Raw genomic sequence first — 25,180 nt, forward strand, 5'->3', positions numbered from 1 at the left:
AAGGGAGGATACGTAACCTGAACCAGGTTCCTTCTCAAGTTTTCCCACCCCCCCATCTCGTACCTAATCCATCACAGCGTTGTGTTCACACACCGGTGGTGTTTCCTCACTTCTTTTCCCCTGCACGTGTACGAGCACCGCAAGTTCTGAAACTGACACCTGGTTCTTTTTTCCTTTATTTTGAGCACGAAGTCGGAAGAAGAGCAAGAATATACAGCCCCTATCTCCCGTCACCACGGAGACTGCTGAGGACAGTGCAAGGAGTGGACTGGATTGGGAGAACGTAGAAGAGAAAAGCCGTAGGAGAGGACGGAGGGAGAGAAGCCGATCGCCACTACGCGTCCACTCTAGTAAAACCTGTACTGATCTATAGTTGGCTCAAATAAATCCCACCTTAACCAATGTACGTCTCTTGCCCTTTTCTGCCACCCGCATTACAGTGACCCAGCCCGTTATACACATCTACACACCCGCATTACTGGGCACTACACATTGAAAAAAAATAACATAAAAAAACAGCAGATAAGACATTTGACATTTTCCGTTTATTTAAAAAAAAAATGCACCAGGTATTTTATTTTCCCAACTTACTTGATGTTTGTGAAGTTCAACTTCAGAGGCAGTCCAGGCTCCTCTTGCAGGCCCCGGTACAGAGAAAAGAGCAAAGCTGTGAAAGAGGGGCCAGGGACCTCTGGGCAGGCACAGAGAATAATTTTCAAGAGAGGCTGGTGGGGCTGGGTCAGCTTTTCAGTTCTGGCTGGAGAGCAGATTTACATCAAGTCACAAAGTCCTCAGTGAAGCCCTTTTCTTCTTTCCCAGCTGGCGTCTATCAGTCTGCGTGACACCAAAGTACCCTGATGTGACCATTGTATTGGTCACGCGGTCGGGGCAGGCAGGCAGCATCCTCACAAAATTAGGTGTGAATCACGGCCTCACGTCAGCAGCGGGGTCATCAGAGATAGCCGTTTTCACGCTATGCTACACTAATGGCCCTTTCAGTGTCACTTTGCAGGCCCCTAGAAACAGAGGGGAAGGGGAGGAGGCCGGGCGCACTGAAGAGGCCTTCCTCAATGTGCGCGTTGCACCACAAAGGCAGAAAAATAAAGTTCCCGGTACGCTTTTTAAGAAGTAGGGGAACGGACTAGCATAATTTTTAAAAGTAGGGGCACCCCGTGCCCTTCCGTTCCCGCCCACTTCTAACACTGGTTTGGATTCACCTTCCTACCTTACTAGTCTGAATTTTACCCTTTCTCATTCATGCCCTAAACACTATTGATCATGCAACACAGAATTTAACTTACTTTAACTCAAAAATCACTTTACTAGATTTCCAATACTAAAATCGGCATAACATGTTTATTTAAAATATGCTTTATTTGGTTTTTATAACATGAATCATAGATATGAGAAAATCAAAGAAAACATTAGTACTTGAAAAACAACAGGTATGAGAAAGTAAACACTCATCGAGTTACATGAAATTCAATTTGCAATACAATACAATACAGAATTTATTGTTGAATTAATAAAAATCCTTACAATTAGAAAAAGTACAATTTGCGAATATCCGCAATACAATTTGCATTAAAAATCAAAGCAATGATTGATGAAATTCAATTTGATTTTTTAACTTACAGCCGTGCTGGAAAAATATAAGGAAACATGTAACACATAGCTGGCATACACCTAGATATGTACTTTTACGAGATTTGACAATTGACAGTGAACAAAACATATAAGAGATGTATGATTTACTGGGGTCTCTTACTTAAATGTTTTGTTGTACAAAACTTATAAGTGAAATAGCGGCCATTTTTTACCAAAAGCAAATGATTATTTGGATCTATATTTCTGATGCGTATTTCTTCTTGCAAGAACGGCCTTGGAGAGCTCTTCCAGTATTTTGTTTTTATTCTTCTGCACATTTAGTTTGGATACCTTCAGAAGGTCTTCTACGTTATTTTTTCCATACGAAGCTTTGAATGTTGAGAACGTGTCTCTGTACTTCTGTATTTCACCTAAGAATGTACATGGAAACAAAACCATTAGAAAACATAAATATTTTCAGCACCTACTGACTGCTGGGAGTGGTTCAATCAATCAGAATGATCAGAATACAGGCATTAATAGGCATAGTCTCGGACACTTGCAGCAGAGACATGAATCAGACAGGGTCTGTTGCAGCAAAGTAAACATGCAGCCAAAAGCTGAGAAGATGCTTATTTTATCTCAAGCCAATAAGATTGAAATACGATTTCATAATCACCAAACATATAATAATAAAATAATTCAAATCAATTGTCTTCCGTTTCCTGGCATTGTTTTTAGGTGTAATGCTAAGAAACATTTCATTGAGAGTAGGCAGGCTTCTTGACATGGTTGCTGCAGTAATCAATGATTCAGAGGTGGGATTTAATAAGGAGTGACACCAGTGTTTCCTCTACCACAAACCTGATTTAATCAGCAAAGCAACTAGCAATTAACGGGTATATTCACAAGAACAATTGATAACTAGCACAAGAGTAGCGTAACGCAAGTTTCAACATCCCAGCCTATCGCAGGAAAATAACCCAGTGGCAACGTGGAATTCACAGCGCGGCGGTAGCATGCGATAGACATCAGCCAACGTGGCAAATGTCCGGGTGAAAATCACACCCATGCCGCAAAAATGCGATACGAGAATACAAAAAGACATGCTATCATGCAAATCGCGGGACAAACATCTGAGAAAATTAGCCACAGGCCTGCAAATCCCACGTGTCTGGCGGGACAATGCACCATAAAAACCACAGAAAAAATACACCAGAAACAAGCGAAAGCATGAAGCAACACGGATGCACCCTGACCCAGCGCAGAGGCCAACTCGAACCCCACAACTCCCCACAGACCACCAGCAAGGAACAATGGGGTTGGGGAAGGCCAAGGAGAAGAGGGAGAGGAAGACTGGGTACTGACCGCAGGAAAACAAGACTAGCGTCACGGGGGTGACGGAACACTACCAGCAACCGACCCACCAGCAGACCACCTGGATTACAGTTGGAGTGCCAAGGAGGGCTATCCAGGAGGCCAATAGGTATTGGCATGGCTTGACTACCTTAACCAGGCACCAACCCGCAGCCAACAGGAAGGCAGCAACGTTGACAGGAGGTGGCCTAACAGATGTGGGTGGGGGCTGAACTCATGGAATGTGAACCAGGACACATACGTTGGGGTCCATCACCCTTCTGGGCCCACTCACAGCCCACTATGGAGACCCACACTGCCATAGAGACACATGCAGATGCATATTCACAGCACAGAACCATGCCCAAGGGTGCTCAAATAGCAGTCACACACACCACGTTGGCTCTGCGTTCGATGGCCCTGGCCTCCCCCCTTACAAATTGAGTGGGTGACAACTAAGCTACATGTCCAAGCTCCAGCCCGCTGCCTGTGGTGACATGTCTGTATCCGATGTACACAGTACAATGTAATGTCATAGGGCCCAGGGCCCACATGCAAACTACAAGACCACAGGGACACATGCAGATACCAGGTTGAACTGGCTACAGGCTCATGCGCCCGGACCCTTTATTGGCAGGGCCACATGTACAGTGATGCCAGTGCTGGATGTGTGAGGAGTGAGTGTAAGCCATTCCGCACGGAATGTCTGGTGCTGGCAACCACTTGAACATTGGACACCAGTGCAACGGAAACAGAAAACACATGCATTACAGAGTCAACTGTTGAGCAACTTGGAGTGAGCCGGAGAAAGTCCAGAGGACAGCCAACATGCAAACAGAAGTGTCCGTGAGTTGTAGTGCACTGGGGTTGGGACACTAGAGATGAGCGTGCTCCTGTGAAGAAAAAGTCTCGGATTGTGTTCCTTCGATATAACCCTAATCTAGATGCAGTGGAGTGTGTTACACCTGCATCATCTTCACCATCAACGTATCAGGACCCCCACACTGCTTGAGGTGACATAGCTGCGCAACCGCTCCACAGCACGAAACACAATCAGCAACGGACAATGGCCTGCGGTGCAGAGTCACTGGCACCTAGAGTGCAGAGCAAGGTATCAGGCCGATGATGGCATCCACGACAGGTCTGAGCCACTCCGTCAGTCTGTCAGGACCACCGTTTCAACTCTGGCAGATGGCGGTTAAAGGTGGTCCTTGTGGTGGTGGCATGTGCCTCCTGCGGTGATGCGACGTCCGGCCCAGTCTTTGGTGTGTGAGCCCTGGTGGGACGCATTTGGGCCCGGAGGGTGCGTACAGCGCAAGGCCACAGAAAAATGGCGTTGATGTCCCCAAGGCCTATGCTTTAGGGGCCATCCAATTTATCCGGGGAAGGGGTCCCGGACCTGACCAGCACAGAGTTAGTGGCCGTGTATGCACTGCGGCTGGCACAGGCACCCAGCCACGGGACGGTGACTTGTGGTGCAGACAGATGGGCCATGCGACCTGAGCGTATCACCTTCAATGACCGAGGTGTATGTTGTGGAGGGATGTGGGAGAAAGTGGAAGGTGTCCTCCAGGGCATGACACCGAAAAGTTTGATGATATCCAGAAGCAGCAAATGGAGGAGTGGAATGCGACAGCTTCGTTGTCACCACAAATTCGGGATCAGCTACAGGCAGATGAAAACTGCCCCCTAGTCCATAGACTCAGGCGCCACCAAAGGCTGACCAGAGAGTGTCCATGAATGTCGGGGAACAGACTTAGTGGCACTCTGGCTGAGTGTGGGTTCAGTCTGCGATGATGCTGGTACACTGATATGAACTCCGCCATTGCAAAATCATGACTCTGTGACCTACTGCTTGGCAGTTCGGGCTGGATTGTTCCCATGAGGCACAGGGTTAGACTGATTTGCATATAGCCATGTCTGAACTGGGGTGGCAGAGTGGGCTAAAGAACGGTGATGGATTAAACCCAGATCTTTTGACTGGGTGTGAGTGTTTGATTGATTCAGATGCTCCGTCCATCACCACCCCCTTTTGTACCGCTCTGTGACCTACTGGACCACAGTGTAGACCTGAGGCAGAGGTCAGCAGTGGCCCACAGCCATGTGTCTATGGCTCGCGATGCACAGTGATAGTGACACCAGGGCAGTTGTCGATAGTTCGTAATGATGATCCTTTTCTCTCCGCCAAGATTCAAGGCATCATCCTCTTACGCCTCTCCTTGCGTGCAATGGTATGTAATCTGCCTTTGCTTACTCGATGTTCAGTTCCAAATCTGTGACCTATTCGAGCGCAATCTAGGCCGTGAGCAGTGTAGGGCGGAGGCAGCAGTCAGCCCGGGCCATTCACCGAGTGTTGTCGGCATAGGTAGGTGGCCCCACCGGCCTGCGTAGTTCAGGTTCAGTGCTACCACGTGTTTGGTCACCTCCTTGACTGTGACCCGCCTTTCGTCTGCACTGAGCTGCATCTTGCTTTTGCTCGTCTCCATGCGACCACTGGTGTGGACTCTGCCTTTCGTTATTCACGACTAGGTGCTGGATATGAGACCTACTGGTTCCCAGGGTAGTCCTGGCCCCGTATCGCTGGCTGGCGTTGAACAGGGTTTGTGGCCGCATGTTTCGCTGACTGGCGTTGAACAGGGTTTTTGGCAGCATTTGTCGCCGGTTGGTGGGACATGTACGCAGTGGATTGCCCACAACATGTGCGTGCATCCGGCTATGGTGTATTGTTCTTACTTGGTCTCCAGAGGTTCCTGTGCATTGTGTTGGATGTATGGGGACTGGGGTGCCAGGGTGATGGTGATGGTGATGTCCAGGACAGGCGTGGGGGACTTGGATGTGGCTGGCTGTGAGACACCGCCGACTCTGGTGGGTGTTGTTTGGGGTCTGCCAGAGGCCAACAGGTGCAGCACAGCCAGCAGCTTGGTGTGGGGTGGGATGTTGGATGTCAGCTGTGTTGGTGTCGTAGGTCTGTTAAGTGATGATGGCCAGGATGCGTAGGATGGTTGTCCCTTTCAGCCTGTAGTTGACAGTGACATTGTCAGATGTTGGGCCTGTGAGGAAGGTGCATTTCCTGGGTGGCCGCTGTCTTTGTCTGCGCTGTCTCTGTGGTGGTCAAGGGAGGAGGGGGTGCTGGGTGGGTATTGTGGCCCTCTTGGGTGTCCGGGCTGCAATTTGAGTGGCTCCATGGCATCTGTTGCCCTTCCGATAACGTCCTGGGCTGGCCCTGTTGTAAGGCTCTGCTAGGCCCCAATTTCTCACATGAATTGCCTCCTTCATTCCTACAACATTTCTACACCCATTCTATCCTTTCATCCAATGTAGTCTATTTCCTATTTCCTATCTCATCTATCCGCCTTTTTGCCTTCCTGTCACATCTAAATGTTTGAGATGATCTGAGAGCAACCCAAAGTGCTGTACAAGCAACATACATAACATCACACGTATCTCCTAGTCTGTTTACGGATGTATCAGACTTTTTACATGGACCCTTCTTTTTTTTATGCATTTGTTTTTTGAGTTTTAATGCACAAACAGACAAATAACAAAAATGTAATATAGAAGTCCATCTGTCCCTCCCCATGCCACAGCAGCACCTTTGTCATCATAATAGAGCCCAATAAGCATCTACATAGACATCTGCATACCGCGTTTTGTCCTAGGATGATCTCCCAGCCCCATAAAAAAGGTTGAGACTTACTTCATTTTAGATCATATGCCGCCTCCTGCCATGGTCTCCACACTTTCTCATATTTGTTAGCACAAGCTTTGTAGACCACCTTCTCTACCCTCATACACCATTTCAGATTTGTCCTCCCAGTCCGCCACTTTTGGGATAAGGGCTGCCCCCCCCAGTTTCTGATTATGACTCTCCGGGCCACCATCAATGCAGCATTGCAAAATAACAGTACATACCTGTCCAGGGTGTGTTTCCCCAAAATTCGAATCATTATAAGGCTGGGCGTTAGGTCCAGTGTAAAATCAATACCCTGGGATATCTTACTGCAGCTCTTTACCCAATAGACTCTGTTAGAGGTGCAGTTCTAAAGTATAGGGAGGAAAGTTCCCTTCTGCTGAAGCCCCTTTAGGGACAGGTCATCACCAGTTTTCCATATTATGAATAAGCATGTCCTCTGGAAGTATGTATGCCCAAGAAGTATATTTTTTAACTGTATCAGCTAGAAACATGCCTGTATAGCTCCATCCCTGGGATATCGGCATGCCTATTTCCATGCATCATCCTCCAAGACCCCTAGGTCTCATTCTCATTTGCTCCTTAGTGTATCGAGGAAGGGTAGGCTATTGACCTGGACAGTGGTGTAGATTTAGGAGATTGTGTGTTTGTGCAGAAGGGATCCAAGTTGATAAATTCCAGTGGTCTTTCCTCTGCCACCCCGCAGAGTAAGGATCAATATCCCTAAATGATGTGTTTCACATGCAGATAATAGAGGACTGGCCCGCTGCTGCTCAAATTGCTGATGAAGCTCCACAATTGCAATCATAACACCATCACTGTAGTTATCCCACAGCTCTGAGACCTCAAGAAGGTCCCACTTTTCTTGACCCTCCACTGTCCACAATCTTTTAAACATCTTGGAATCCCAGAGTGGCATTTCTAACATCACTTTTCCCTTCCATGCCAGAAGGGTCATCGCCTGTTGCCAGATCGTAACCACCACGGCTGTTGGGTCAGCAAGGAGGTTGTCATGACATCTGGTAGAGGTGGGTAGTGGAGCCTCCAGAGTCCATCGGTCTCCTGCACTCTAAAAAGAAGGGGTCCTGCTGTGTCATGAAAGGTCAGTCATTCACCACCAGCAACTGAACTGCCTGGGAATATATTATCAGGTTGGGGGTGGCTACCTTTCCTGTTGAGAGAAATCAGGGCTATTCTGGACGCTCCTCTATACCAGAGCAGGAGACTCTTTGTGGCCTCCACGTCCTGAAAGAAATGATCGGGTATTTCAAATGGAGTGTTTTAGAGAATATATAGGAACTTAGGTAAGTAAATCATTGTGTACAGTGCAGCCCTAGTGACCATGGACAGGGGCAGTTTTCGCCAGTGCTTCACATCTCTCCTTCATCCATTCAATGTATTCCCCAGATTTATCCAGAAAAAGAATATGCTATACACTGTTATGTATATGCCCAAGTATGTGAGACCTCTTGTCTCCCACTGCAAGGAATAAACTCAGTTTCTAGGCAGCCCTAGTCAGTCAGCAGGTAGGCTAAAGATTTACTCCAATTAATAAATATTCAGTCAAATCTGCTAAACACCTCGAGGATCTGAAGAACTTTCAGGACTGATCTTGCTGGGTCCAACAGGTACCTGTCCTTACAATTAAGGTCCACCTTCACGCCACAAATCAGTGCATGCCCCTTAATCCATGTTGCTGATGGGTAAATTAGGGGAAGATATGGGACACCCCTGCCTTGAACTTCATCCCAGCCTAAATACTTTCAAACGTGCCTTTACTCTACGTGAGAGAGGGCTCCCTATACAGCAACTTGACCCATTTCAGAAAAGAACGAGCCAAAGTCCATCTTCGGCAAGATGCCAAATAGGTACTACCACGCCACTGAGTTCAAACGCTTTTTTAGTGTCCAGGGCCACCAATACTGCCAGCTCCTGCAACGTATTTTCAGAAACAAGCAGCCAAATAGGCATCTTAAATTAAGACTACTCAACCTTTAACAATGTCTCAACATGTAATACATGAAAGACAATTAATCAAATGCACTCCTTCTTCAATATAGGTGTAATCACAAATTTGCAAACATAGTGCTTGAAAAATGGTGAACGGTGTACGTGAGGCATGTGATATGGTGACAGAACCAAAGGCGTAATAAAAAATGGTACATACATCAAAACATGAGTAGTGAGGCCAAAATGAATTTGAAACATGTTATGAGCTAAAGAAGCCATACAACATTCCCACAGCTTCTTTGGCCCAAATTATGTTTCACAAGCACTATGTGTGCACCTTTGTGATTTTATCTATATTGAAGAAAAAATATTGCTGTCTGAAATTGATGCATTTCCACTAAAACATCTAAAAAAGAGCATGCTATTAAATAGTGGTGTATCTCTCTTTTTTGTCTTCTTCATGTATTTGTTTACATTTGATTAATTGTCCTTCAATCATTACCTGTTGAGACACTTTGTTTGTTATTACATTGCCCAGGTCTCAACTGGGTCTACCGGATTGCTCCTGTTGTATTTCCTCCTAATCAACCTATATGGCATAAACTACAATTGGTCTGGTGCAGCCATTGTGTCCTCTATTTGGATTAGTCAGTCCTCAACCACCTTTTCCAAAACTAGTGTCTCCACATTGAGGAATGGAATGTGGTGTATAAGGGCCACACTCCTAAGAAGGTTTCAGTTCCTTGTGGAATAGTACATTGTTGGTCTGATGTAGGATTTTGGGCAGTATGCCCAGTTCCCTAGCTTCTCAGTACATGTCCCGTAGGGGGCCTACTATGCGAGATTTCATGCACTGAAAGAACTCTGAGGGAACACTGTTTAGACGTAGGGACTACCTGCCTCATATCTAAGCCAATGCCTCCAAGATTTCTATCTCAGATGTCCCCCCTCTAAGGACTGTCTTGCATTGTCCTCAAGTCGGGGAACTGGGATATCCCTGATGAAGCCACCCATGTCATCCCAGGTGTCCCACGTCATGTGTGATATACTTGCCCAAGGTAATCTCCAAACGACTGTGCGATGTTGCCTGGTCTGTCTGCCATAACCCCCCGGGAAGCCTTATAGATCTTCATTTGACCCACCTCATTCATGACTGGGCATCTGCTAATATCTTCTTGATCATTTTGCCTGCTTTATAGAGCTTGCTCTGTGTGCTCCAGTAATGTTTAGTGGCCTCGCACTGAACCAAGGTTCTATATGTCTTTCTTAGGGTCTCCACACGATGTGCCAACTCTGTGGTTGGACTCGCCAAATATTATGCATCAGTCATTTCTTTAAGTCCCAGCAATCCCTCCATTTTTTCCTGTGAGGTATGCAATCAAGTGTACTCTCAACACCCTTTTGTAGCCTTCCCACACCAGAATGTGGGATGTCACTGTCCCAGTATTGTCTTAAAAATGTAATTCAGCTGCTTATTGGAATGAGATTCTCATGTTCCAGTGCATGAGTTTCGAGGGACCAAATCTCCATCCTGCTCTCAGCAGAGTACAGGGCTGGGGCTACAGGAGAGTGGTCTGAAATGCCTAGGGGCAAATATTCAGTGTGCCAGAATACCTTGCTGCTTTGTGGCTGTGTCAACAAATAGTCCAGATGTGATAGAAAGTACATCAAATTGAAGGCAAAGGAGTATTGTCTTTCCCCAGGGTGTTCTTCCCTTCATAGATCAACCAGTCTCACCACCTCCAGAAAGTCATAAATGAGGTTATCTACTCTGGGCTGTGAGCTAGACCTGGTCACTCTGTTGAGGTCCACCTGCAGTGTTAGGTTTAGGTCACCCTCCATTATCACAAGGGATTTGGGAACTTCTGTTAAACATTCTCCCAGTTTCACCAATCTACCCGCTTGCAGGCCTACCACCAGTCATCTGTTGGTCCAGTAGCTGCTAATCGCAGCATAGCATCTCAGTGGATCCACCCAGGTACAAGTCACTTGTAGAAGGAAAAATGTATGTGCCAGAATACTCATCCCTCTTCAGCCACCATGAATTCAGGGCTAGATAGTCAGCAATAGCAGCCCTGTGTGAGGAATCTACACCTATTACCTGTTAAATGTGTCTCCTGCAGTAAGACCATTTCGGTTTAAGTATTTTAACACTATATCCCTTTTCAGCCTGTGTCCCAGTCTACTTACTTTCCTGGAGAAGAATTTGAGTGCTTGCCCTCCCAGGTCATGCTGCATTATTGTATCTGCCATATTGGGTGTGATAATATTCCACTCTGGGGCTGGTGCTCTCAGTGCAGCCATGCGATATATGAAAATTGTAAAGAAGATAATACAAATTGGATTCCGCCTCTCCTCTCAGCCCCCAGTTGTTTCTCTCTTCCCATTTCCTGTCCCTTTACAAAGATGATTATCCTTTTAATCTTTATAGCTTTTTCTCTGATTTTACTCTCTTATATTAATTACTTCTTTTCTTATTTTTTTCTGGTTGAAGGCATGTCAAAAGCTGGACGATATATAGGGGATAATAAGATAAGCACATGTCATAGAGTAATTTTATGCATGTAGGCCCGAGCTTCTAGCTTGTACTGTTTATGTATCAGCAACTATGATGCTTTAAAATAAGCTGATAAGGGCATATAAGTGGTGAAATGGAAATAGTAAATCGGATGACCCTAATGAAATGTTGTTGCATGGTCTCGTTAATAGATGTGGAATGGTTATGAATTTGCACAGTGTTTGTATATTGAAAATGGTATCATCAGGTGGATTTCATTGAAACAATTTTCTAATTAAATTCTATTTAATGGTTTCAGTAATGGATCTGGAATGGATTCAAGTTTATACTGTTTTTTAAGATTAATATTGCATTATTAGGTGGATTTCATTAAAATAATATAATTATTGTAAGAGGGTTTTTGTATGTAAAATGATTTTAAAAGATATATGTATTGTCTATATTTTGTAGCCCTGATGAAGTCTCTAGGAAGAGACAAAACGCGTTGGCTACATTTCATGGATAATATATGACAAAAGAACTATATGAATAAAGAACTCAGAAAAAAGATTTTTTCTAAATAGATTTGACTGCAGTCTCTGCATTACTCGATTTGAGGTCTTCGGAATGTACAAACATGTTAGGAAAAGAACAGATAGTGACTGCTGATCATGTTGTTAAAATCACCAGGATAAATGTTCACTCTCAATCCCTCCAATAATCATAGGACACTTTCCCAGGCCCCTGTAGTATGCTGCCCAAGTCTTTCAGCAGTCTGGCGACAATCACGCATTCTTGTTTCCCAGACATAGCTGGTGTCCTGGGACACTGTAGGTGTGTTAAACTGTGAACTATTTTGACGTTTTACTCCTCAGAATTAGAGCAGGCAATCACTCCTTGAGAAACTCTTCGATGAATAAGCCTTCCGCCCTTTCTGGGATTCCATCCACCCAGATACTCTTGCATCATCAGTATCCCTCCACGTCATCGAGCTTCCCCTTGGGAAACAACCTTTACAACGCAGTCATTATATCCGACCGCCTTTACAACGCAGTCATTACATCGCAACATCCTTTACATCCCATGTCATTACAATGCAGTCATTACTTCGCATGTCACTACAAAGCATGTCATTACAACGCATGTCACTACAATGTAGGCATTACATCGCAAGTCATTACAACGCATAGTACCCTAACACTATCCGACACTTACCCTACTGTTGCACTCACTGGAGTTAAAATAGTATTTTTTACCCCTACACTTATCCAACACTTACTCTACTGTTGCACTCACTGGAGTTAGAATAGTAATTTTTATCCCTACACCATCAAACACTTACCTTAAATGCTATGTAATGGTATGCTTTGTAATGGTATATGTTGTAATGGTATAATGCGATGTAAGGGAATGCGTTGTAAAGGTTGTTTCTAAAAATGCAATGTGATTGCAAGGAATGTAAAAGAATACGTTGAAAAGGATGCTGCGATGTAAAAACTGCGTTGTAAAGGCATGCATTGTAAAGGCATGCGTTGTAATGTCATACATTCCTTCCCCTTCAAGGCTGCCATTTCTTGCTCATGTTTGAGTATGTGAGTATTGCTGTGTGCCACAACGGTATTAAGATGAGTGTCTGCAGAGAGACTGCAGATTCCGTCTCTAACAACCTTTTGGCCAATTTCTTATGATCAACCCAAAGGAGACACATCCTGGCCCACAGATTCTATCTTGAGTTCCAGGGCTGATTGTGTGCCCTTTATGGCAGCCAAAATTGCCTCCATATGGAACTTCAGTCCCTGGTTTCTAGACTCCAATAGTACAGGAATCCCGACCTCCATGGGGGACACCACAAAGGAGGGTTACCTTGGGGGCTTCGTCTTGACCATCTGTTCATCTTGTGCATCTCCACCCAAAAATATGGTTCCAGTGGACCTCCTCCGACCCAAGGGGAGGAAAAAACAGGGATACCTCCAAGAGTGCAGCTACCACAACTCACCCAGGGCCCTCCACTGCAGCTGCCCGCAACACCTCCTAAAGAGCCAGATACCCAGCACTCTTGTTAGCATGAGCCAGGGGCAGCTAAGACCCCGAGCAAGACTGCTGCCTTGCCCCCAGGCACAACAGCACCAAAACTGTCCCCACCAACCCTGTACCCACCAGCGTGGGCCACTGCAGATCTCACCTACTAAGCCTCTGGGGTCCTCCTCTATCCAGGTCCTGGAGCTTGGCACAGAGAGTTACATTTAGACACCTGCATCAAAAGCGTTGATTTGATGGCTAAATGAGAGGCTAGAGTTGAACATTACTCCCATGTTCTTAACTTTCTGAGATCTGGTGGGACTGGTCTAAATTCTGGATGTTCCATTGAAAGGTAGATAGGCAATGCCCAGATGTTGAGAAGTTATGATTTCTTTTCTGGTATGCTCAGAAGAGAATTTCTCTTGCCCATTTTTAATTTGGTCTGTGTAATTGAAACTGTTACATTGGCTACCGGAGTCTTTTCTATACCGATGTATATTGTGCTTTGTTAGTATATAATAGGAAATGGATCTGATCCTGGGCTTCTGCTGTTCCAATACAAGAATGCACTTTCAGATGTACTGAACCAGGGTTTCAGTCTGTGTGATAATGTATCAGATTTGCAGCATTTTTAGGCTTGGATCAGTTTGTGGCCTTCTACAAGCAAGCTGAGGAGTGCTACTCTGATATCAACAAAGGAAGATCCCAACTTCTTGAGTGTTCGAATTTGGCCTGAAGTACATGATTTTGTTCCTAATATCTATTCAACTATTATGCCATTGCTCTCAAGAATGTGTTCCTTTTAATAAGGAAATAGAAATAATTCAATGGTAGGCCTGTACAAGAGGATGTGCCATTGATTTCTTAGGGGTGGAGCAAGGATTGAGTCCCCTTTTCATCCAGTGACTATGCCAGGATTCAGAGAGAAGTATATCATGATTGCACATTATTATTATTATCATTATTATTGCAGTTTTATATAGCGCGTAGTTACCCTGGAGCATCCCAGCGCTTTTAGAACAGAAGGTAATGGTCGTGGACACCCAAGGACAGCTGTTGGCAAAAAGATACGTTTTCAACTGCTTGCGAAAACGGAGGAGTCCAGTTTCAGCACGCAAACTTAAGGGGAGTGAATTCCAGAGCACGGCAACATTCACAGAAAATCTTCTTCCCCCCGTGCGGGTCTTTTTGACTTTCGGAGTCTTGAGAAGATGTTTTTGGTCCGAACGTAGAGTTCTGCTAGCCTTGTAAGGTATAACCAAGCTACGCAGAACAGGAGGGCCTATACCTTGCAGAATTTTGTGCGCCAGACAAAGGGATTTGAATGTCACCCTTTCGCGCACCGGTAACTAGTGCAAAGCCCTCATAGCTGATTTAGCCGACCGTGACATGGGGAAATTTTCAAGTACTCGTGCTGCAGCCTTTTGGATTTGTTGTAATTTATTCAACGTTGTCTCTGGGGCACCCAGGTAAATGGCATTGCTGTAATCAAGTCTGGATACGATCAGCCCCTGCATAAGAAGCTTCCGCAATAGCGAGAGGAGCAGAGGGAGCACTTTGCGCACCGACCGGAGAAGGCCAAAACAGACCCCAGCCAATTTGGTAGCCTGGGTACTGAAGGAGAGATCTTGCTCCAACCAGATCCCGAGACTCTTAATCTCATCCTTAGGGTTCGGAGGTGAGCCCAGACAATTGGGCCAGGCCATCGCGGGGAATGGGGAACCTTTATGCCCCAACATCATAATTTCGGTCTTTGAACCGTTCAGCTTTAGAGCTGACTCCCCCATCCATGTATGGATTTTGGACAGGCAGGAGTACAGCTGGTCGGGACTTTCAGTGGCCTGGGAAAGGGCGTACACTAACTGCGTATCGTCGGCATAGCTCACGATTTTGATGTTATAAGGAGCAACCACATCCTCCAAGGGGGCCATATACACATTAAACAATGTGGGACTCAGGGAGGAGCCCTGCGGTACCCCACAATGGAGGTGGATAGATGCCGAGCGTGCACTACCTTCCCATACCTGATAGGTCCGGTCACTGAGAAAAGATCGAAGCCATCTCAGTGCCTTCCCCGTCACCCCGACATCTGACAGTCGATGAAGTAACACTTGATGGTTAACAGTGTCAAAGGCAGCACTAAGGTCCAGGAGGATCACTGCCACTGAGCCCCCTGAATCTAAAATGCTCCTTGCTTCCTCAACGACTGCCAGTAGGGCGGTGTCCATTCCTTGACCTGGATGAAATCCAGTTTGCGAACTTCTTAAAAGGCCGTTGGACTCCAGAAAGTTGGATAGATGGAAATTCACCAACCTTTCCGTAATTTTGCTGAGCCCAGGCAATAGAGATGTAGGCCTATAGTTCGCCATGTCAAGGGGGTCTAGGTTGGTTTTTTTTAGGAGAGCTTTTACTACTGCTTCCTTCCAGCTCGGCGGAACCACACCAGACCCCAACGAGGCATTGATCAGATCGGTTAAAAGTTTAACAGTGCAGGAGGCGACCTGTTTTAGAATCCTCATAGGGACTAAATCCCGCGGGGAGCCACTTTTGACAGTCGCCAAAGCTTTAAGAACCTCTTGGGTCGATACTGGTCCAAAAGCTTCCAGGCTGTCCGAGGGTCTCCCTGCCACATTGCTAGACTCTGATGTCATGGTGATTTGAGGCAGAGTATTTAGAATATTTACTATTTTAGTATGAAAGTAGTCTGCCAAGTATTTTCATTTTCCTTCTAAGTTGTCTAAGGCTGCGGGCGGCTCAGGGACCCTCAACAATTCTTTGATCACTAAGAAGGTTTCCCTGGAAGAATTGGAGGTGTTCTTAATCCTCTCCTCGAGGAACTGGGTTTTGGCGAGCCGGAGGGCAAGTTTGTACGCCCTGATCGCAGCACCATTATCAGCCTTGCTTGCCTCCTCCCAGTTCCTCCTCCAGGCACGCTCCAGTTTTTTACAACCCCTTCTGAGGGTTCTCAACTCCGGCGTGTACCAGGGCACGGAACTAGTTCTCTTGTCTCTCCTCCCTGCCTATCTCATAGGGAGAACAGAGTCAAGTGCACTAGTCAGCTATCTGCTGAAATCTGCCTCAGCCTGCACCGGGTCAGGGACTGGCAGGGGGCACGATCCCTCCAGTCTCAGAATTAGATTCTCCACCGACAACCTTGCCCAGGATCTTTCCGAGGTGCGGACATTACGGGGCCGAGGGCTGACAGTCTCTGTTTGCCAGATAAAAGGGATCACAAAATGGTCCGTCCATGGGAGTGGAACTGGGACGGAAGCTTTCATGGCTGTGACATTGGTAAAAATCGGGTCCAACAGGTGGCCCTTGTTGTGAGTGGCCCCTGAGTTGATGAGGTCTACCTCGTAGGCTTTTAAATCCCATCGAAGAGCAGCCGCCCACCGGTCTGCCGGGTCCTCAAGATGGAGATTGAAGTCTCCCAGCATGATAAAGTTGGTCGTTGAGGCGGCAGAGACCTCCACGGTTTCGATCAGGGAATTAACAAAATTCCCACTCCCTCCTGGGGGACGGTAGATCAGCATCCCGGACGCCGCCACCGTGGGCGAGATTTGCAAAGAGAACTTGCAGCGCTCGCAATCTGACACCCCGCCCATCTGGGCCCTGCACACCAGGGAATCTCTGTAAATAATGGCAATACCACCTCCCCGCCCTGCTATCCTGCCCTGAGAATGGATTAAAAATCCAGGGGGGAATTACATGAGTAATTTATTATTGGGGTTATCAATAATGGATTCACAATTGAATACTTCAATCCCCATTCATTATGTAGGCAATAGAGGGTGTGTGTGCATGATGGATACAATTATGGTATCAATGAATATGTCTGGAAATGCCTTGAGAATTTTGGAAATTAAGATGTATTGTTATTAGTAGAATGTAAAACATCATTTCACTAGGTCAATACACAGGGACCGTCACAAAACTCATGAGAAGACTCCAGAAGGTACAGACTCAGCAACCAGATTGATTCTCAGCCTGTCCAGACATACCTATACCACCCAGCATGTAAGGAGCCCCCACTGGCTCCCGGCCCATAAGTGGTGCCAATTCAAGTAACATGCCTACAGAGCCCTTCATGACCAAGGACCAACATACAAGAACCACCCCTTCAACTTCCACCAACCATGCCAAAACTTATGCTCTGCCTCTCTCGTCCAGACACCACACATCCACAGTAGCCACAGCAGAGGCTGCTCCTTCTGCCACTTCACCCCAAGTCCTGGAACGCCCTTTCCCTCAATCAATCAATCAATCAATCAATCAATCAATCAATCAATCAATCAATCAGGGTTAGTAAAGCACAACTACTCAACTCTGAGGGTCTCAAGGAGCAGAGGGGGTGGCTCAGTTGAGTGCTGGGTTCATCCAAACAGCCAGGTCTTTAGGTTCTTCCTGAACTGGGACAGTGTGGGGGCTTGCTGGAGGTGCAGTGGGAGGTCGTTCCAGGCCTTGGCTGTGATGTAGGAGGACCTTCCTCCAATTATGGTCCTATACATGCTTGGGATGTGGCTAGAGAGAGGTCACCTGTTTGGAGGTGTCTTTTGGCTGTGTGGAATGAGAAGCGGTTATTCAGGTATGTTGGTCCGGTGTTGTGCAGGGCCTAGTATGCGTGGGTGAGGAGCTTGAAGGTAATTCTTCTTTCAAATAGGAGCCAGTGGAGACTGCAGAGGAGTTGGGTGATATGGCAGAGATGGGGGATGTCAAGGATCAGTCTGGCTGTGGCCTTCTGCATGGTCTGGTGTTTGCCATAGTCTAGTCTGCTACTGACGAGGGTGTGTGTGATGGTTTTCTGGATTCGGGTGGGATCCATCTGAACGTCTTTTGAAGCATGCAGAGGGTGTTGAAGCAGGTAAAGGATACAGTGTTGATTTGGCTGTTCACTGTGAGGGATGAGTCCTGTATGATGCTGAGGTTTCGTGCATGGTCCTACAGGGTGGGGGGATTTCCTAGGGTGGTGTGCCACCAGGAGTCGTCCCATGCAGAGGGGGTGGAGCCCAGGATAAGGACTTCTGTTTCCTCTGAGGTGAGTTTCAGGCAGTTGTCCTTCATCCAGGTGGTGACGGCTTTCATCCATTCTTGGAAGTTGTGGTTGATGATGTTGGGATCAATGGTGAGGGAGAGGATAAGCTGGGTATTGTTGGTGTAAGTGATGATGTTGGGCCTTTGGATCCTGACAATGGTTGCAAGGGGGGCCATGTAGATGTTGAAGAGGGTGGAGCTGTGTGAGGAGCCCTGGGCCACTCCACAGTTGTTCTCTGTCTGTTCCGAGCGGTACGGCGGGAGCCTAACTCACTGGGTTCTGCCAGTGAGGAATAAGCATATCCAGTAGAGGGCCTTGTTGCGGATGTTGGCATTGTGGTGTCTTGTGGCTAGGGTGCTATGTGAAGCTGTGTTGAAAGCAGCCAAGAGATCCAGGAGGATGATGGCTGCCATTTTTCCCCAGTCTAGGAAGGAGCGGATGTCGTCGGTGGCGGTTAGTAGGCCTGTCTCGGGGCTCTGGTTGCTGTTGAATCCAGATTGGGAGAAGTCCAGGACATTGTTAGCATCAAATAAGTTTTCTAGCTGGGGGTTGACGCCCTGTTCGATGACTTTGGCTGCAAATGGATGCAAGGAGATAGGCTTGAAGTTTTCCAGGACTGTTGGGACTGGGGGGGGGGCTTCTTCAGGAGGGGGTTGACCTTGGAGTGCTTCCAGTCACCGTGGAGGAGGCGGTCTAGAGGGAGCAGTTGATAGTTTGATATAGTTCAGGTGTGTTAGCCATGTTGGCTCTGTGGAAGATGTGGGGTGATCAGGGGGCTGAGGATGCCCGGGAGAGGATACTTTTCATGGTCCTCAAGGTCTCTTCTGCCATGAGCGGGTCCAATTGATCAGGGTTTGTTGGGTGGCATTGCTTGGAGGGGTAGCAGGAGCAGTGTGGAGGTCGTGGTTTTTGAAGTTGTCATGGATCATCTTGATATTTAAGTGGAAGAAGGTGCTGATTCTGTGGCAGATGTCTTGGGAGGGTAGGACGTATGTTGTTTTTCTGCAGGGTTTGCCAAATTCCTTGATGATGGAGAAGAGTTCTTTGGTTTTGTGGGCATTGGTGAGGATTTTGCCTTGGATAGATTTCTTCTTTCAGGATTTGATGAGGTGATGGTGTGAGGGTCCCCCTCCAACTTCAAACATCAGCCTCACTGACAGACAGTAGGAAGTGGCCTGGCTTTACAACTAAGCCCTGCAACCCAGCACCTAGATACCCTGAGGGGTGATAAGCTGTTCTTTACAAATACCGATTGATTGAATACAAACCACTGTGACAAAAGCTGGCATTTTGAGGATCAATTATTGATTTCTCGTTCTCATACATATATGCCACATACAAAATTATCTTAAGTTGTAATGTAAGAGTCAAAAGCTGAAAAGTATCAAACTGATTGAAAGAAGGGGTGTTTTGGCCTGCATCTCTTCAATCTCTGTATTGCCAGTCTTGAATACTTGAGGTGTACATGCTGTGTATTAAGGAGAAAGAGTTGATTGGTACGCAATGATTATTAGCACATTTGTAGTTGTTTATGTTTGTTAAATGTAAAATAGGGTTTTGAAATATTTTACAGTTAAAATAATAAATATGTACTATTTTTTATTTTTTATTTATTTGACTTTAAATGTATTCATTTAATGTTTTGAAGGACATCTAACATGGGCTTCAATTCGAATTCCATATAGCATATTATCAAGCCCATTATTGCAGTTTTAGCGGCAGTTTTCTGCTGCTAAAATGGCGATCATTTTATCGCCTGTCTTGATAATATGAAAATTGAAGCTCTGTAGCTGATTTGTTTGTACTAAACGTAAAAGTCAAACTACACATTCAAATAACAAGCAGATTAAGGTGGAATATACTGTGCTATTAATAATAGTAGCGTAAATAGGAGTGACCTTTTCTCTATTTTATTTTCATACCAATCTTTACAACTAAAACATTTCATGTGGCACGGAATAAAACAGAAAGGTATACACTCAGAATGCAAACAAAAGATGTCATGCATTAATAACTGCTGACCTGCACAGTTCCCTGTGTTGAAAAGTGGGATGTGTAACACTGTAGGGGCATTGGGCCCTTTGAAGACGTAGCATCCAGAGGGTTCCTTTTCTTCATTCTTATTCACCTTGATATCTGGGAACGGAATATTGTTGGCTTTGCAGTAGTCAGCCGTTCGTTTGAGGGTCTAAAATGACAAAATTAGATATGTAGACATTCCAAGCAATTTCAGTGAGATAGTGAGACATATATAGGTGTGGTCATAGTTGTTTATTATCGCTTGTGACTAAGCAACCATAATATATAATATCATCAATTCTAAAGAGGCGGAGGAAAAACGTGTATTTCTCAAGTTAAGGGATTGCTAAAATTAATGATGGGCTCTTTATTGCAAGAACATTTCTGCTTCAGCTACCCAGAGTATAGCCATAACTCAGTCCGTCTCAGTCTGCCTCATTAACCACTCAATCCCATCTGGTTTTCCTTTTATTCTCCAGCTTACCAAAATGATATTTCTTTCCCTTTTCTTTCCAACCATGAACATGGCTTTGGATATCACTCCCAGCTCATTTTCCCCCTGAACACAGGGTAGGGTGGCTATATTTACAAGGGGATAACGCCACCAGAACATCATCCTTCTTCATATTTACAAAGCGGCATTAAGCAACATTTGAGGCTTACCGCCACCTTGTAAATATGAACCCTTTACACACATCACTTTGGATGAACGGGACAGGCTGTCTTCTTGGTGGTGCGGATCAGCTGGTGGTGTTTGCGGGTGGCGTTCTTGAGGGCAGTCATGCTTTCTGTTGTCTGGTCGAGGCGCCAGGCTTTCTCGAGGGTGCGGCAGGTTTTCTTGGCGTTTTTGAGGTCGATGGTAAACCACGAGGCTTTCTTGCGGCCGGGTTTGCTGGGAGGATTCTTCAGTGGTGCATTCGGTGAGCCACTGTGTGAGGTTGCGGGCTGCTTCGTTGGGGTCCGTCGTTTTGGTGGGTGGGTTCTGGCTGAGGGAGGTGGTTAGCTGGTCCGCGGTGATCTTGCTCCAACTTCTGCGGGGAACCTGTTGCGGGTGGTGGTGGGTCGTGGTTCTCCTAAAGTTGAAGTGGACGCAGCTGTGTCTGTCCAGTGTAGTCCGGTGGAGTGGCTGAAGGAGATGTGCTTGCTGTAGGAGAATACGGGGTCAAGCGTGTGTCCGGCGTAGTGGGTGGGGGTGTTCATCAGTTGCTTGAGTCCGAGGTTGGAGAGGTTGTCCAGAAGGGCAGTGGTGTTGCAGTCCTTGTTGTTCTCCAGGTGGTAGTTGAGGTCCCCCAGGAGGATGTAGTCTGTGGAGGTGAGGGCGTGTGGACTGACGAAGTCTGCGATGGCTTCGCTGAATTGTGTGCACGGTCCCGGAGGTCTGTAGATGAGGGTGCCTCTGAGGGTGGTCTTGGGGTCGGTGTGTATCTGGAAGTGAAGGTGCTCGGCAGCGGTGAGGGTGTCGTCGGAGTTGGTCGTGATGCGGATGGTGTTCTTGTGGACGATGGCGATGCCTCCTCCGGTCATTGTTGGCGCTGTCCCTTCGGGAGAACTTGTATCCCTCTGGGATGGCTATGGCGATGTCGGGTGCTGAGGAGGCGTTCATCCAGGTTTCCGTGAGGAAGGCGACATCTGGTGCTGTTGTGTCGTGGAGGTTCCAGAGTTCCACTGCGTGCCTGTGGACGGAGCGGGTGTTGAGCAGGATGCACTTGAGGTGGTTGTTGCTGGTGCTCGGCTTGGCGGGTGCGGTGCAGGTCTGGAGGCCAGTGAATCGGCAGACTTGGCAGGTGAAGGGTCCGTGGATGCATTTCGGGGTGGCTCGGTAGCAGGCGGGGTTCCGGCCGGCGTTGAGTGCGTGGAGGGTGGTGGCGACGTAGGTCCGTCGGGTGCGTTGGCATCGTCGAGGACCAGGGTTCCTGGCGCTAGGCGCCATCTAGGCGCAGACGGGCATAGACGGGCTTGCCTTTGGCGCGCCTTCGGCGCACAATCGGCACGCCCGCTGCGCGTGAACGCTGCGCGTACATGCCGACTCTGCCATAAATGGAGAGTGGGAGGGAGGAGGGAGGGAGGAGCAGCTGGGAGGCGGGAGCGGGGTGGCGAATAGGAGGGGAGAGGGTACAGAAGAGAAAAGGGGGGCGGGCCACGGGGGAGCACGGCAGGGAGCGGGAGTGGGGAAAAAACAGCGGGAAACAGGCGGCAGAACGAGCGCAAAATTAGAAGTACAGGGGCACAGCAGGCGAACAAATAAGGCACAGAGCACAATACAACACAAGATTAGGCACAGAGTAGAATGGAAAAAAATGCTACCAAGAGGCACCTAAGCCCTGGGGACAGCGGCGACCAGGCGGCAAGAGCAGGGGGGACCGGCGAACTCAGGAGGAGCCAAGCGGCGGGAGGAGCGACTGGCTCTGACGAGGTCAGCAGCATCCAGCCTGACATATCTGCCTCACACTTACCAGTCATTATATGCTACCTTCCCTGACCACCTTCTTAGCTGGTTATTCAAGTAATGTAGAAATATCCACTCTAGAATTTAACTTTTGACAATATTTATTAGGTGGACACAATTTTAAACAAGAACACCTACAACTCATCTGGACATGCAGTCGAACTCATAGATAATATAATTATCTGAATGTGTCACAGTTTTGGATAGACTTACCCTGTTAACCGAATCTCCACAGTAACTACTAAGACCCAAAAGAGACATGTGAGGGGCTAAAAAGATAGGAGTATAATCACAACAGTCCTCTTATTAATGTCTAATCCATCCTCCTGAAGACCACCCATGGGCCCACTCCATTGAGTTGTTCATATATCGCACATCCTGGGGAGACCCTAGAACAACAATGCTGCCAATAATTTATTCAGCTATTTTCGTTGCTCCAATCATTCAGGAATGTGAAAACGTATCATGTTGCTTTGTGTTCCACTTTTAACTTTGCAGGGAATCCTAAAGAAGAAGTGAGCCTCCTCTTTCCCAACTCATGCTTGGTCCCTAGCATCTCCCTTCTGTGCCAGAGTGGATGGATGGAAAAGCAACAGTCTCTTATCATATACTCTCACCTCCTTGAACTGGAAGTCCTCACTCAAAATCCAATTTCTCCCTCCAGACATGGTACCACCATCATCACTGTACAACCCCAACCACCATTTGTTTCTCCTGTCCGACATATATAAACCTTTTTGACTACCTCTTTCAACACATCTATCTGAAGAGCTAACCGTTCCTACATTACACCAGATATCTTCGTCTCAAATACATTACCTAATGCATCTACCTGGACTCAGGGCAGTCAAAGCATATTGCTCCTCCTCTGGTTACCATATAGTTATATCCTTATGTCAAGTTTCACCATGGCTTTCTCCATGTCACCCGTAAAAAGCCATACCTTTTTGACTTCTATGGCAATCTCAGCTAAACGATCTTCTAAGCATTTCTCCCACAAATCTGTATGTAGGCCATTTGCAAAATATAATAGAGTCGGAACATCCCAAGAAAACTGCACATCATCCAGAGGCTCACCAACAAAGTCTTTTAGATGAACTCTACAAGATGACTCATTTGAGGTGAAGAAATCATCCTTTATCTTTTTTTTAATGGCCAAGAGCACTCTTAGATAGTATTGACACGAAGGAGCTATGAATTCCATGTCTCCCTTGGTTTAGAGTATAGGGGCTATTTATACATTAGATGCCTGGCATCCAATGGATATCCTACTGGGATAGTGAGTGGGGCTAGAACCTCCAACTGTTTCAAGTGCCTCCCTGTGTAACATTGAATAGGAGGTCTTCTCCAGCCATGGGAAATGTTGTACTGCTATAGTATGCCTGAAATATCACTTATGCTGTTCACTGGTTTTAGGCCTAAAAAGTGCCAGAGTCATCACCAATTATCCTGCCACCACATTTCCCCTCCGATACAACATTCAGTGGGCAAACAATCACCAGATCACTGTTAAAGGGTGGCAGCAGCCACACAAACCTTCAGGGATCACAGATAAAAGCAAAAGTGGGAGCAGGCAGGAAACCCACTGATCTGCAGCCATTTTGAAATGGGCCAAAACCTGCGTCTCCTCCCCCTGAATGCAACTTTGGATGGTTCCTAGCTCCCTCCCTACATGTATTTTCTCAAAACATCAACCAAACCCTATTTGAGAAAATACTTTACATGTGCACCTTTCTCTGAACATATGAATGATAACCTGTCCAATCAGCTAACTCACTATGGTTTATGTGTTAAACCTTGTCTCTGGCCTTAGCTTTACAGGATTCATCTATCTCTTGACCATTGGTTTATCCATGCACACATGAGCATAGCGTCCAAAGGACTATGAGAAAGTCAACTTTAATTTAGCCTGATCCCATCCATTGAAACCTGAATGAACAGGACATCGTTCTTAAGCCAAGTCATAGTATTTCCCCCTTCCACGTTCACCCTCACAACTCCAACTTTAATCCTGTCATTACCTTTAACCTACCCCAAACTTACCTGACCATCATGCACCCACTCCTTAGTTACCAAACCACTCATATCATTAGAAGTCTCACATATCTCATTCCAATTTCCATCTTAGTTAGTAATTAGAGGAAGAGTTTTGGCTACTATTCCACCTCTTTGAAACTGTCAGATAAGATTACATTGATGGCCACTTCATGAAAGATTACCAGCAATGATCACCTTAGTGCATTAGGCAGGATTGCCAGCAGTAATGTAAAAAAGGCTTTGTCATTGTAGAATGCCACTGTAACAATGTTAGTAATGTTGCATGATTTTTCACTTAAATGCCACCTTTAAATATATTTTAGAAAACCTTTTTTCTCCAAACATCAGTTTATGACTTGTAAAAATACACACATTTTTATCCGAAATACACACTTTTCAGCTTTGGGATACATATAGTAATTCAACCAACAAAAAAGTCTCATTTTAGTATTCTGGATTGCACACAAAAGAGCTACTTCCAAGATGATGTAAAGCCACTATTAGCTCCCGAGCTACTCCTTGGAGAAGCTTGTGCTATATCATGTA

The 25,180-nt window shown here is 46.4% G+C and overlaps 1 protein-coding gene across 1 annotated transcript in view; it reads right to left on the reverse strand.

The window, feature by feature from the left end:
- Positions 1 to 1,355: 1,355 nt before the first annotated feature.
- LOC147712936 (cytosolic phospholipase A2 gamma-like) overlaps positions 1,356 to 25,180 on the reverse strand; it is a 405,968-nt gene continuing 382,143 nt past the window's right edge. Inside the window, exons 16-17 of the mRNA XM_086923599.1 lie at positions 20,155 to 20,320; positions 1,356 to 2,018 (exon numbers count right to left, since the gene is read on the reverse strand). Of these exons, the coding sequence (XP_086779725.1) occupies positions 1,834 to 2,018; positions 20,155 to 20,320 (351 nt within the window). The 3' untranslated portion in view covers positions 1,356 to 1,833. The remainder of the gene's footprint in view (positions 2,019 to 20,154; positions 20,321 to 25,180) is intronic.

The sequence above is a fragment of the Lissotriton vulgaris genome, chromosome 5 (assembly GCF_964263255.1).
Source record: "Lissotriton vulgaris chromosome 5, aLisVul1.2, whole genome shotgun sequence".
Lineage (NCBI taxonomy): Eukaryota > Metazoa > Chordata > Amphibia > Caudata > Salamandridae > Lissotriton > Lissotriton vulgaris.